At 42.8% G+C, this 12639-nt stretch overlaps 1 protein-coding gene across 4 annotated transcripts in view; it reads left to right on the top strand.

The window, feature by feature from the left end:
- mtcl1 (microtubule crosslinking factor 1) overlaps positions 1-12639 on the top strand; it is a 213144-nt gene that overhangs the window by 165295 nt on the left and 35210 nt on the right. For all 4 annotated transcript variants that reach the window (XM_072569875.1, XM_072569874.1, XM_072569873.1 and 1 more), the window contains exons 12-13: positions 4051-4127; positions 7555-9094. In XM_072569875.1, the coding sequence (XP_072425976.1) occupies positions 4051-4127; positions 7555-9094 (1617 nt within the window). The remainder of the gene's footprint in view (positions 1-4050; positions 4128-7554; positions 9095-12639) is intronic.

The following is a 12639-nucleotide window of genomic DNA, read 5'->3' as shown; positions in this document are numbered from 1 at the left end:
TTTTTTACCCAAAGGAGGTAAAGTTTTATATACATTGGGCCACACAAGGCCATCTTTCTTGCAACATTCACTCCTCAATTCTCATGCGCTGAAGTAAACCACAATTTTTTTTTTGTAATTTGAACTTTGGGTTCTGCTGAGGAGAAAAACTAATCAGAAAAATGGTGCCTCACTATAAGGAGGATAAAATGCCACCTCATCTCCACAAAACGTTTGAAGGAAAATTTCTCTACATCAGGAAGGTGTACAGGGTACTAAATGGTGACACAACCTCTGGGCATGATCAGCCAGTCCTACTCATCGCCTCAAGCTGCCTCATACCACAACATGATAGCCTGAGTGCTCAAGGTGCCTTCGAGCATTCAGCCCCTTGAGTGTAATCATCAGGGGCCTCGCGGCTCCTTCCACATCTCAGTCTTCAATTTGACAAAGAAAACTCCGTATACCTCCCTAAGTTTACCTCAGTGGCCAAGTGTCCTCAAGTAGACACTGGAGGCAATTAGTGAAGTCTAAGTTTCTCCTCTTCTTGATGAATTCAGTCTGGTCCACTCCAGCCCCTCCTAGCTTTACAGCAGTACTGCAGGCCAACGGTGGGTGGCATTCACACACAGGGTCAAGATTAGAGTGGTGCTGGAAAAGCACAACAGGTCAGGCAGCATCCGAGGAGCAGGAAAATCGACGTTTCAGGCCTGAGTGCAATAGGTGGATGGAGGTGGTGGGGGTGAAGGTGATAGGTTAGAGAGGAGGGTGGAGTGGATAGGTGGGAAGGAAGATGGACTGGTGGGACAGGTCATGGGGACAGTGCTGAGCTAGAAGGTTGGAACTGGAGTAAAGTTGGGGGGAGGGGAAATGAGGAAACTGGTGAAGTCTACATTGACTCCATAGGGTTGGAGGGTCCCGAGGCGGTGGATGAGGCTTCCTCCAGGCATTCACACACTTCCATTTGCCTCTGATCTCTCCTCAACAGATTGGCCCTGCAGGCCATCCCAGTCTCTGAGCAAGTCATTCTGCAAAGATGGTGAGCAATTATGAGGCATAATTTCACTGGGATGAGCCTCCTAATCTCATTATCAAGCACTGATTTCCCAGAGATTCTTGTAGGTCTGTTCAGAAACAATTTATCTGTTTTCTGTAGTCAGTGGTCATTGTATTCCTGATACGTTTTGCCATTTTAACTGTTATTTTCCCAAGAATGCTTACTGCAAAACCTACAAAAAAAACTAGGCTACTTTGTAACTTCACGCAATTGGCTATTGTTGCATTAACAAACAACAGAGGGGAAACGCTAAGATGGAGTACTTTGCTGCTGCTGTTGTTGGTGTAGTCTTGGCATAGAATGGTCAAGCCCTTTATAAATGTGTGTAGCTTTCAGACAAAAGGAACTGAGTTTTCCTTGAGCTGAAGTAGCAATGACTGGAACGCGGAGCTGCATTTTAATCAGAGTGTCGACTAGAATCTGTCATGGTACAGTCTGCAAGTGTTTACTGCACCTCAATGTTTCAGCTGCTCGACCATTCATGGAAGAGATAAAGGGATTCTCCTTCCTGGGGAAGAGTGAATGCAAGTTTTTTTTGTTACTTAGCTCAACTTCCAACACTTTGCTTCCATTTTAGCTCGCAAAGGCAAGATTTATTTCTATTTCACACATGTTCTTGTGCCTTCATTTCATGTGCAGTTTGTCTTGTTTGACCAATATACCCCTGCAGAATAGCAAGAATGTAGTTTTTTTTAAAGCCCAAATCTTTCGACTTTGTTAACGCCAAAATTAGAAACCAGATTTTCAGCAAATCTGTCACTTTAAGGATGACACTGTAGGCAGTTTGAGCTGGTATGTAGTAAGGAACATTGATGCCACACAATTGTCAGGCAATAATCATCTCCAACAAGAGAGAATATAACTACTGTCATTTGGCTGAATCGTCCACTATCAACCTCCTGGGAATTACCATTGACTAGAAGCTGAACTAGTCTAGCCATATAAATACTGTGCCTTCAAGAGCAGATAGAAATTCTGTGGCAAATAGCTGACCTCTGGACTCCCCAAAGCCTTTCCACCATCTCCAAGATTCAAATCAGGGGAACGATAGATTTCTCTGCCTGGATGAGTGTAGCTCCAACAACATTCAAGAAACTTAACATGATCCAGAACAAACTTGACTGGTACTTCATCCACCAGCTTTTAACATGCACAACCTTCAGTCCTGACAGAGAGAGACAGCAGTGTGTACCAACTACAAGATACACTCACCAAGGCTTCTTTGACAGCACCATTCAAAGCGGAGAGATGTATCTAGAAGGACAAGGGCAGCACAAACATGGGAGACCAGAAGAAGGGTTACACCCAAAACGTTGACATCTCCACCTCTTGGTGCTAGCTGGCTTGCTGTGTTTTTCCAACCTCCTGCCCATCTACATGGGAGCACCAACAATACTGATGGTTCCTCTCCAAGCTACACCATCCTGACATAGAGTCATAGAGATGTACAACATGGAAATAAACCCTTTGGTCCAGCTCATCCATGCCGACCAGATATCCCAACCCAATCTAGTCCCACCTGCCAGCATCCGGCCCATATCCCTCCAAACCCTTCCTATTCATATACCCATCCAGATGCCTTTTAAATGTTGAAAGTGTACCAGCAACCCCCACTTCCTCTGGCAGCTCATTCTGTACACATATCATCCTCTGTGTGAAAAAGTTGCCCCTTAGGTCTCTTTTATATCTCTCCCCTGTCATCCTAAACCTATGCCCTCTAGTTCTGGACTCCCCCACCCCATGGAAAAGACTTTGTCTATTTATCCTCTCCATGCCCCTCATGATTTTATAAACCTCTATAAGGTCATCCCTCAGCCTCCAACACTATAGGGAAAACAGCCCTACCCTATTCAACCTCTCCCTATAGTTCAAATCCTCCAACCCTGGCAACATCCTTGTAAATCTTTTCTGAACCCTTTCAAGTTTGATAATATCTTTCCGATAGGAAGGAGATCAGAATTGCACACGATATTCCAACAGTGGCCTAACCAATGTCCTGTACAGCCACAATGTGACTCCCCAACTCTGACCAATAAAGGAAAGCATACCAAATGTCTTCTTCACTATCCTACCTGCATGTGACTCTACTTTCAAGGAGCTATGAACCTGCACTCCAAGTTCTCTTTGTTCAGCAACACTCTCTAGGACCTTACCATTAACTGACTTTGTAATATGTCACGGTTCCTTCAGTAATTCTTGGTCAGAGACCTGTGGATTTGTTCCTAAAAGTACTGTGTGGATGTCCGAGGACAGCAGCAGCTCAAGAAGGCAGTTCATTACCACTTTCTCCTGGTTAATTAGTGATGATCCAACCAGCAAAACCCACATCCCATAAACAAGTTTAAAAAAAAGTCAAATGTTCCCTTCATTTCCTATCTCCTTGACTGTGTTTTAATGTTAAAAAAAAACTCAAATGGTCCCTTCAAAGCTATCTCCTTAACTGAGAATTAGGTCACATGCCTTTCACCCACATTATCCTCTGTAGACCTGACCTCCAACTTGACTAATTTAGACCATTCAAGTTATTTCATGACATTTGTTTATAGTACCACTTGTGAAGCAAGCAATACAGTTTTCAAATTGTTCTCTTTAGCACTAAATATAACGTCAAAGTAATCAACGTTACGTTGAACTGTTTCCAATAATAAATTAAAGATACTTTTCAGCTGATCTGATTATAGTGTTTAATAATGTGTGATTGAGCAGTTGGTAATATTGTATTTAAAGACATGCAGTGTCTTGCGTGATGATGCTGTGTTCCTTTGTTGTTCAATGAACATGAATATCAGATGTACAAAGGAACCCGCTGAGTTGTTTCATAAGCAGAAGAAGATTTAGAAGTCGCCACCACTTGCTAATACATACCCTTTGACACATTGCTATTGTGGAGGGCTGCAACCTCTCTGGAATGCAGATAGTAACTTGTTCTGTTTGAAAGAGTGTAACAATAGGGTGTAGCAGTACAAATGTCAACACTGTGTCACTCAGTAACATGCAGCGTTCTTCCTTCGCAGGCTCTGAGTGAAATTTGTGAGACCAAGGAGACGGCAGAATTCCAAGAGAAAGAAACGCGGAAAGTGAATCTTCAGAGGTACGAGACTGGGTTCTGATCAATTAGAGCTTGCAGGCTGTCTGAGCAATGTTTAACTCTTACTGAATGCACAGTTCGTGTCCGTGCCTCTGGGCTATAGCTAGAAAATACACTCACTGTGGACTATGGCTGTGAGACCCACAGGAAAGTATATATTCTTGGGCATCAGGTGAAAATGGATGTCATACTCTATTTGTTTAACAAAATAACAGCACTTACTAGGACCAGTATTGATTTGTTTATCGTTCTGCCAAATCGGGCAGTACCATGGTAAAACAGTAACACAATGAGTGATAATAATAATGGCACATGCCATTCACATCTGTCCCATTTCTATTTTGATATTCAGCAACTGTGAATAGTAAGACAAAAAAAAACCTTTAGGTAGTACCTTTCCTGACACAGGATGTCCCAAAGTGTTTTACAGGCAATAAAGTCTGTTCGTTGAAGAGTAGCCACTGTCGCAGTGTAGGACATGATGCAGGAGCCCACCCAGCCAGATCTGGAGACTCCAGTCAGTGACTGAACAATCTCTGCCCAGTAGAACTTGATACATAACAGTTGAATCAATAGAACTTAAGGGGATCACTGCAGACTGTTCCCAAACTGTTCTATGGATTGTGAAACTTGCGAGGAGCACAAATGCACATCCTGTCTCCTCAAAAATCTTCCCCTTGTTGCTTGAGACCCCCAAAGAAACACATTTCCCACTCTGTGCAATCTTCTTTTCAATTTACAGTCCCCTCCCATCCCATTGGACAGCACAGTGGCTCAGTGGCTAGCACTGCTGCCTCACGGGGACCTGGGTTCGATTCCATCCTCGGGTGACAGAATGTGTGAAGTTTGCACATTCTTCATGTATCTGTGTGGGTTTCCTCCGGTTGCTCTGGTTTCCTCCCACAGTCCAAAAGTGTGCAGGCCATGCTAAATTGCCCATAGTGTCCAGGAATGTGCAGCTTGATTAGCCATGAGAAATGCGTGGTTACTGGGAGAGTGGGTCTGGGTGAGATACTCTTTGGAGGGTTGGTGTACACATGATGGGCCAAATGGCCTCCTTCCACATTCTAGGGATTTTATGATTCTCTGATCCCCACCGACAAGCTGGGGCAGTAGCACTGGAAATTCTGTTCATATCAAACCTGGAAGAGGATGGCTATCGTCTTCCCGAAAGGCAGCACAGTTTCTCGACTCAGTTTGAGTATTGGTCACATGGAGACACTTTCAGAGGTTGTCATGAATCAGTTCCTTCCTGAAGAGAGGGGAAGTGTTTCGAGTAAAAGGAAAAAGCTTGACAGACTTATTGGTATTTTCCTGCCCACCAATATTGAATGTTTGTAAGAGAAAATAAATTTCATGTGCTGAATGTATTTTTGGTGTTATCTCATTGTTTTGACAGCAGCTAGGATAAAAGACGACTGTTTCATCTGAAGCGTTCCTGTTAGCCATCATTGTGATTTTATTGGTCAGATGACATTTAAAATTGAAAATAGATTTAGATGCCGATTGTGTTGCAGATTTGAATCTCAAAAGATGAATTAGAAGCAAAAATGCATCTCCCAAATCACCGCATCTAGTGTTACATTAAGTGCGTTAATTTTAGGGCAAATCAGAAAACAAAATGTTGCTTTTTCAGGGTGATTCAAATCTGTTTAAAAATAGTCTTCAATGACAACCACATTCCCTAACTTGCCCTCCTGACTCTCAGTTTTTACTGGGTAAATGTTCAGCCTAATGTAGACCCAGGGTTGATTATAAAACACGGTGACTTGGTCAGTGGCATAGCTGCAGAGATGCTGGATCTGAGTTTTGATTAAAATAAGTACAAAACATCAGTTGTCCCTCTGCATGCACTGATCCCAATAAAAATACAGGAGGATGTTGGATGAGGATATGACTGACAGCACTCTTCTCTGGAGAAGAGAAGGGTTAAGGACAATGTGATGGAGACATTAAGGTTATGACATGGCTCACAAGGGCTAGATGGTGAGAAGATATTTCCACTTGTAGAGGAGACTAAAGCTAAGACCCTTAGTTATTGGTAAATCAAAATGGGAATTCAGGACCCAAGTTTAGGGTGGCAAGGTGGCTCAGTGGTTAGCACTGCTGCCTCACAGCACCAAAGGACCCAGGTACAATTCCAGCCTTGGACGACTGTCTGTGTGGAGTTTGCATATTCTCCCCGTGTCTGCATGGGTTTCCTCCAGGCATAACAGTTTCCTCCCACAGTCCAAAGATGTGCCGGTCAGGTGAATTGACCATTCTAAATTGCCCATAGTGTTAGGTGCATTAGTTAGAGGGAAATGGGTCGGTGTGGACTCCTTGGGCCAAAGGGCCTGTTTCCACACACTGTAGGGAATCTAATCTAATCTAATCTAGTGGTAAAAATATACAGCTTGTTACCACGTGGGTAAGTTGAGGCAAAGACTGTGGATCCATTTCTGAGAAGCTAGCTAAGTGCAGGAGGGAGAAAGGAAAACAAGGACATGCTGCTAGGATTTGAAGAAGGAAGGTGATGAGAGGCTCGTTTGGAACATGAACATTGGAGTCAAATGGCCTGTTTCTGTACCACCATTCTACATACCCTTGTGTATCAGTCATGGTAAAATGCTCATGCGTAAAGGTTAAGGATGGTGTCGTTCTGAAGAGGGAGCAGCAGCCACAGACTGGTGACCCAGCCTGAATCAGTACACAATTGGAGTACAAATTCTCAAACCACATCAGGTCAGTTGGAATCCTTCTCCTAGATGTGTTTTATGGATTGGTGACCCAAACCAGCAATTTATTTTTTGGCCTTTAATGGGCATCCCAGATTGCCCATGGCTGTGGGTCTAAGGTTGAGGCCAGTCCAGGTAAGTATGGCAGATTTCCTCCCCTAAAGGACCTTACTGAACCAGATTAGTTTTTAATAGCAATCATTACAGAATTCTAATTCAAGATTTTTATTGAATTAACATTTCACCATCTGCCATGGTGGGATTTGAGCTTCTGGCCCTTGAACATTAGTCTGGGGTTCTGAATTACCAGTCCAATGATATTACCACCAAGCTATGGCCTCCTCCTTGAGCACATTGTCCAGTCTAATGCATTGGTGCAGTAATGCTGCACTGCCAGAGGTGTCATCCTTTGGTTGAGACTCTTAACTAATTGTCTCAGGTGGACAATACAGACTATGTTGCAATATTCCCATTCCAACCAGTGCCAGCAAAATAATAGAGATTAATAATTATTTCACCTCAATGTTGCTTACAATTGCTGCTAATACAGAATAGCTGATGATATACACATAGGAACAGTAACAAGGGTCCAAGAGATGCATCTAATACGTTGTGTGAAATGGCACTAGTACTGGCTGTGTTTTTGTTTGATGGTACAGTTTTATTTCTTCATTCTTGAGGCTACACTAAAAATCTTCCTGTTTTATTCAAAGGGCAAAGTCGGTTTCCTCCATGTCAGAGTTTCAACGTTTGATGGACAGTTCCCCTTTCCTCCCTGGTGGTCCTCAGCTACAGGGAGGCCTCACCAAGGACGAGACCACCCCACCGCTGTCTCCAGATGACCTGAAGTACATTGAAGAGTTCAACAGAAAAAACTGGGAGTACACTAACAGGGATAATCCAACAGAAGCCTGGATAGAAAAGACTGAAAGTGATAAAATAGTTAGCAGTTTAGCCTCAGAGCCCTTCCAGTCTGCCTCGTGGTACCTCACAACTAGTGCCACCATGACAACAAACACAACAAGCAGCCAAGATTACACTCAAAAACAGCTTCAGTGGAGTAGCATGAACCCAGATAAATTGGGAACGCGACTTTATCACAGCCCACCTCTGATTTGTAGGTTTGATGGGTCAGCACATCCTAAAAAAGATGGAACGAAAGTAGTTGATTCGGATTATGCATTTTCTAAGATCAAAGCGAATGGCAATGTCGTTGAGCCAAAGGCAGGTCCAGCAGATGTATTTGGAAGATGGCCGTGTGACATTGGCAAGCACCATAAAGACCTGCTGGAGGGTGGGCTCCATCCAATGGAGCACCCAATCTGCAGCACTGTTGGCTTCGCTTCATCACTGCACGACTTGAAAATTTCTGGCAACATGAGTGATGACATGAAGGAAGTTGCTCATTCAGTCATGAGCCGAATACGTTCTAACTCAATCGAACCCCAGTTCAAAGACATTGCGTGTCAGACTAATGGCTTCACAAGTACGGGAACACAGACCACACGCACCATCAGTGTAGGTCTACAGACAGACTGTCTTAGAGGCATCAGCAGCAGTCCACACAAGTGTCTAACCCCAAAGGGGGGCTCAACTCCAGTGTCATCGCCCTCACGGAGTTTGCGAAGCAAACAAGTGGCTCCCGGAGTTGAGAAAATGCAGGCAAAATTTGAACGCACATGCTGCTCCCCAAAATATGGCTCACCCAAGCTGCAAAGAAAGATTTCAGCAAAATCCGATCAGCCAAAAGATCGGATTTTGCCCAATAACCAACAGAAGGGATTTAATGAGTCAGCCTGGGCCAGGTCGACCACCACACGAGACAGTCCAGTCCACACGACCATTAATGATGGCCTTTCAAGTTTGTTCAATATTATAGATCACACACCTATAGTTTGTGATACGTCGCAGAGATTGTCCAGGTCGATGAGTAGGCCTAAGGCCACAGAGCCCAGGTCAAATTATGTGCTGGTTCAGGAGTTTTTGAAGAGTGTCCGTGGCAGATCACCAAGCCCTGTCCACGTGACCATAGAATCCGAGATGGAAGGAGATGGCGAGGATCTCGTTGCTAAGCAGGGAGCTCCCCTTTCTCCAGGATACACACTTGCTGAAAGCCCTGCCAGGATCTTAAATAAACACCCCCTTGAGCAGGCTCTTAACGAGGAACAAAATCAAGCTAAGAACAATCAGAAACCTGCCAGTGATGATACAAAGGCAGATGATCCAGATGGAGCTTCCCCTGGTTCCCTTGAGGTAATTCTGTTTCCTTACTTTGTCTGAGTTCTTACTGAGAATTTTAATACTTTCAAAAATATCTCTGTGCACTTTACATTGTATCTGTGGCTGAATTCACAAAGCTGCAGGTCAGGGGACAACAGGTCAATTTTGTGTCAAGTGTTTTGTATTGTAGTCCTTTACGGTTGACTAGATCCTGACACTGTGAGACAGAAGGGGATCTGGTTTATTGAGTTGTACACTAAGGTAGCGAGGTGAAAGGGATCTTGCACTAGCCATTGATCAAGTCTGTTTTTGTTTGGTGATGGAGAGTAAACAATTCCAACCCTTGCCCTAAGTTTTAAATAAGCTTTGGGTTTGACTTGCAGCTCAAAATAATTGTCAAATGCCAAACAAGGTAAACAGCTTTAACACTTTGTGTCCATCTACAAGTCTTTATTCAAGTCCAACTGTTGTATTAACAAAATAAAAACAAATTGAATCTTTTCTGGTCACCATTTCAACAGATTTGGAACCAATCATGGACATTGCTTTGTGGCATTGTCACAAGTTAATGTTGAGTATGTTTGGTTCACATTAAAATCAGTGAAGAACATGAGAATGGAACACGAGAATGAGAACACCCAACAAGGGTGACTGGATAGTGATGATTTCCGATGCATGACCTAAGATCCACTGACCTTCAATGTAGCACTGTCCAGACTGAGATCAGTTGCCTTCTACACAGACCAATAACTGGACACAGGATTCCCGATCCCCAGTGTTCAGCACATTATGCCAGAAAGCACTGAGCCATCAGAGAGCATTGGAAAACAAATGTTAAATTCATTTTCATTAGTTTTGAAAAACAAAGTACATTTTGTAAAGCCTTTTGACTTGCACTCATCAGAACATTCACAAGAATACTAGTGTAAAGGGAAATAATATTTTGTATGTTTGAGAGGAGAGTGCTCATTGGTTGGCAAGTAGGCAATGTCATTAGGGAATGCATAGAATTGGGGTCAGCTTGTTAATGTATGCATCTTCCTGTGCACAGTAGAATCAACTTAGAATTGTCAGTCAATTACAGGTTGGTGTCCTTGCGTGTACTGTAAGGTACAGCGTTCTGTATTTTGCAGACAGAAAGCACTTGTACATGCACCGCAGCAAACACTGAGAACTTGGTTCTGAAGATGAGGAATACCAGACTCAAACCGTTAACTCTGTTTCTGTCTTCGCAGATTTGCTGAGTTATTCCAGCATTCTCTGTGTTGGTTTCAGATCTCCAGCATCCACAGTATTTTGCTTTCATGTACATGCACTGCACTTGTTTCAACTCAACAAAATTAGTGACAGTTGATAGTTCATTCTTTGGGGCAATGCCTTGGCAAATCCGCATCAAACTGCCTGGTTTAATCTTAAACAATGCTTTGCAGTAACTGTCGGTGATCACCAACTGGTGCAATCTCCATGGTAATGCCTCGACCAATCAGAGTCCACTTCCCAACCAATGAACCCTCTTTTTCTCACTTTGTATAACATGTTGTTGCCCTTTACAGCAGTATTTCTTGTGAATGTCCCGATGAGCACAAAATGAAAATGAAATGTGCCTTTTTCAGAGATACTCAGATTCTGTACTGTCAAACAACAGTGTATTTTATTCTCAAATTTCTTGGGAAGCAGTGGCAATGGGAGAAAATGAGCACAGGAAATGGCTGTGAGCAGGAAGGAACAAGGTGGAAGATCTGGCAATTAGCAGCAGGAATCCAAATTAACTGCAGAGTGACCCTCGCTCCTGAAATTTGGTCACATTTCGAGAAGGAATAAGTCAATCGAAAATGAATACTTTTGCCCACTGTAAAGAAATATTTTAACAGTCTAATGATGCTTTCATCTTTCCTGAACACCCAGCACGCAAAGAGAAAAACAAATAAGTTGCCTGTAATGAGGAAACTTCAGGAGATTTATGTTTTTTAAGATTTTGAGGGGAAATAAGAACAACTTTTCCACTGGGTCTAGTGCAAGGAGACAACACACAAAACTGGGGTAGGCCCTTCAGAAAGCAGATCAAGGAAAATATTGAACAAAAGGTGATAGAAATGTGGAATCTTCTCTCACAAAAAGGCAATCGACACTAGATCAATGATTGATTTCAAATCTCAACGTGTGATTGCTAGTTGCTTTGCTTGCCAAGGGCTGTGGAACTAAGGCAGGTAAGTGGAATCAGGGACATGATCTTACTGAACAGGAAAAGCTCAAAGCTAAATGGCAAACTTCCATTCTGATGTTCCTACGAGACTAATAGCTGATTTGCAATTCAGAGGTTATGCTGTCGCTCACTTTGAAAAACTCTGGAACAAGCCTAGTAGTGTAAGTGCCAATTATCTGCGTATGTGGTTACTGAGTTATGTTTGATGTAACATCTCAGGCTGATGTTTGGTATGACTCGTGGGTCCCGAAGAGAATATAGATGCTGGTTCTGTAATCATTGCATAGCTGCCCTTGATTGCGATTCACACAATTGTGTCTGAAAGGACTGAATTTTGCATCATTGAAGCAACTGGGGGTCGGGGATCAGTATCTGGAATCCACAAGTGAGCCTATTGTCTAACTCACTGTACTGATAATATAGGAGCAGGAATAATCATGCACAACCAATAAGCTGCAGCCAACACCTTACAATTATAGCATTGATATTAACTCTAAAACTACAATACCAGACGATTTACAGTATTGTAATTGTCATAATAGTAGTATGTTACATATGTTCCAAAACTATATATGAACAATACTAACCCTAATCATATCTCAGATCTGGAAGGCAGTCCCAGAGAATGAGGTAGCTTTGATTGTGACATTAATCGGGGAATTGGTGAAATAGCTAAAGGAAAAAGAAATTGAAAGGCCAGGGTGAAAAGGCATGGGAATGAGAAAAGCAATGCAATTCTTACAGAGCCAGTATGGATAAGATGGGCTGAATAGCCTCTATTCACTGATACTTCTTGATTATATTATGATGTTGGCCTTCAAACTCTTTCAGTAATAATTGATGCCCTTTGGTATGTTAGGTTTTATTGGTGTAAATAAAGCCATTTCTTGTAATGTGTTCACATTCTGGTGGGTGGTTGGTGATGTATCCTGGAAAATCCAACTGAAGCTTCCGTCTGAATTCTCATTATTCCCGACTGGAAATCATGTTCAAGCCCAACCCTGACAGAAATGTGACTCTAGGATTCACTATAATTGAGTCCTATCTGTTTGGCCTGTCAGAGAGGTGATAAACTCACTGGGTGGGTGTCTCCACTCTCTACACTCAGGCAGATCAGATTATCCAAAGGCCATTCGTTTCAAAGTGCTGAGAAACTCCACCCTCCTATAGGAAGAATATCAAAACTGCTAGGGATTTATTTTAGGTTCGAGTGAAGAAGCAATCGTTAAAATGCCTTTCAAAAGGTAGAAACCGTCATCAGAAGGTCAATGTATCTCTTTATCTTGTATCAGCTTCATAAAGTGATCAGAACCCACAGACCCCAGGTCGTTATTGGTCAGTTTGGTATGAGGATTCCAATAAAAGGGGAGAAGAT

Source organism: Chiloscyllium punctatum, chromosome 5 (assembly GCF_047496795.1).
Source record: "Chiloscyllium punctatum isolate Juve2018m chromosome 5, sChiPun1.3, whole genome shotgun sequence".
NCBI lineage: Eukaryota > Metazoa > Chordata > Chondrichthyes > Orectolobiformes > Hemiscylliidae > Chiloscyllium > Chiloscyllium punctatum.
The sequence above is the reverse complement of the archived record's forward strand: the minus strand, read 5'-3'. Positions and strand labels throughout refer to the sequence as shown.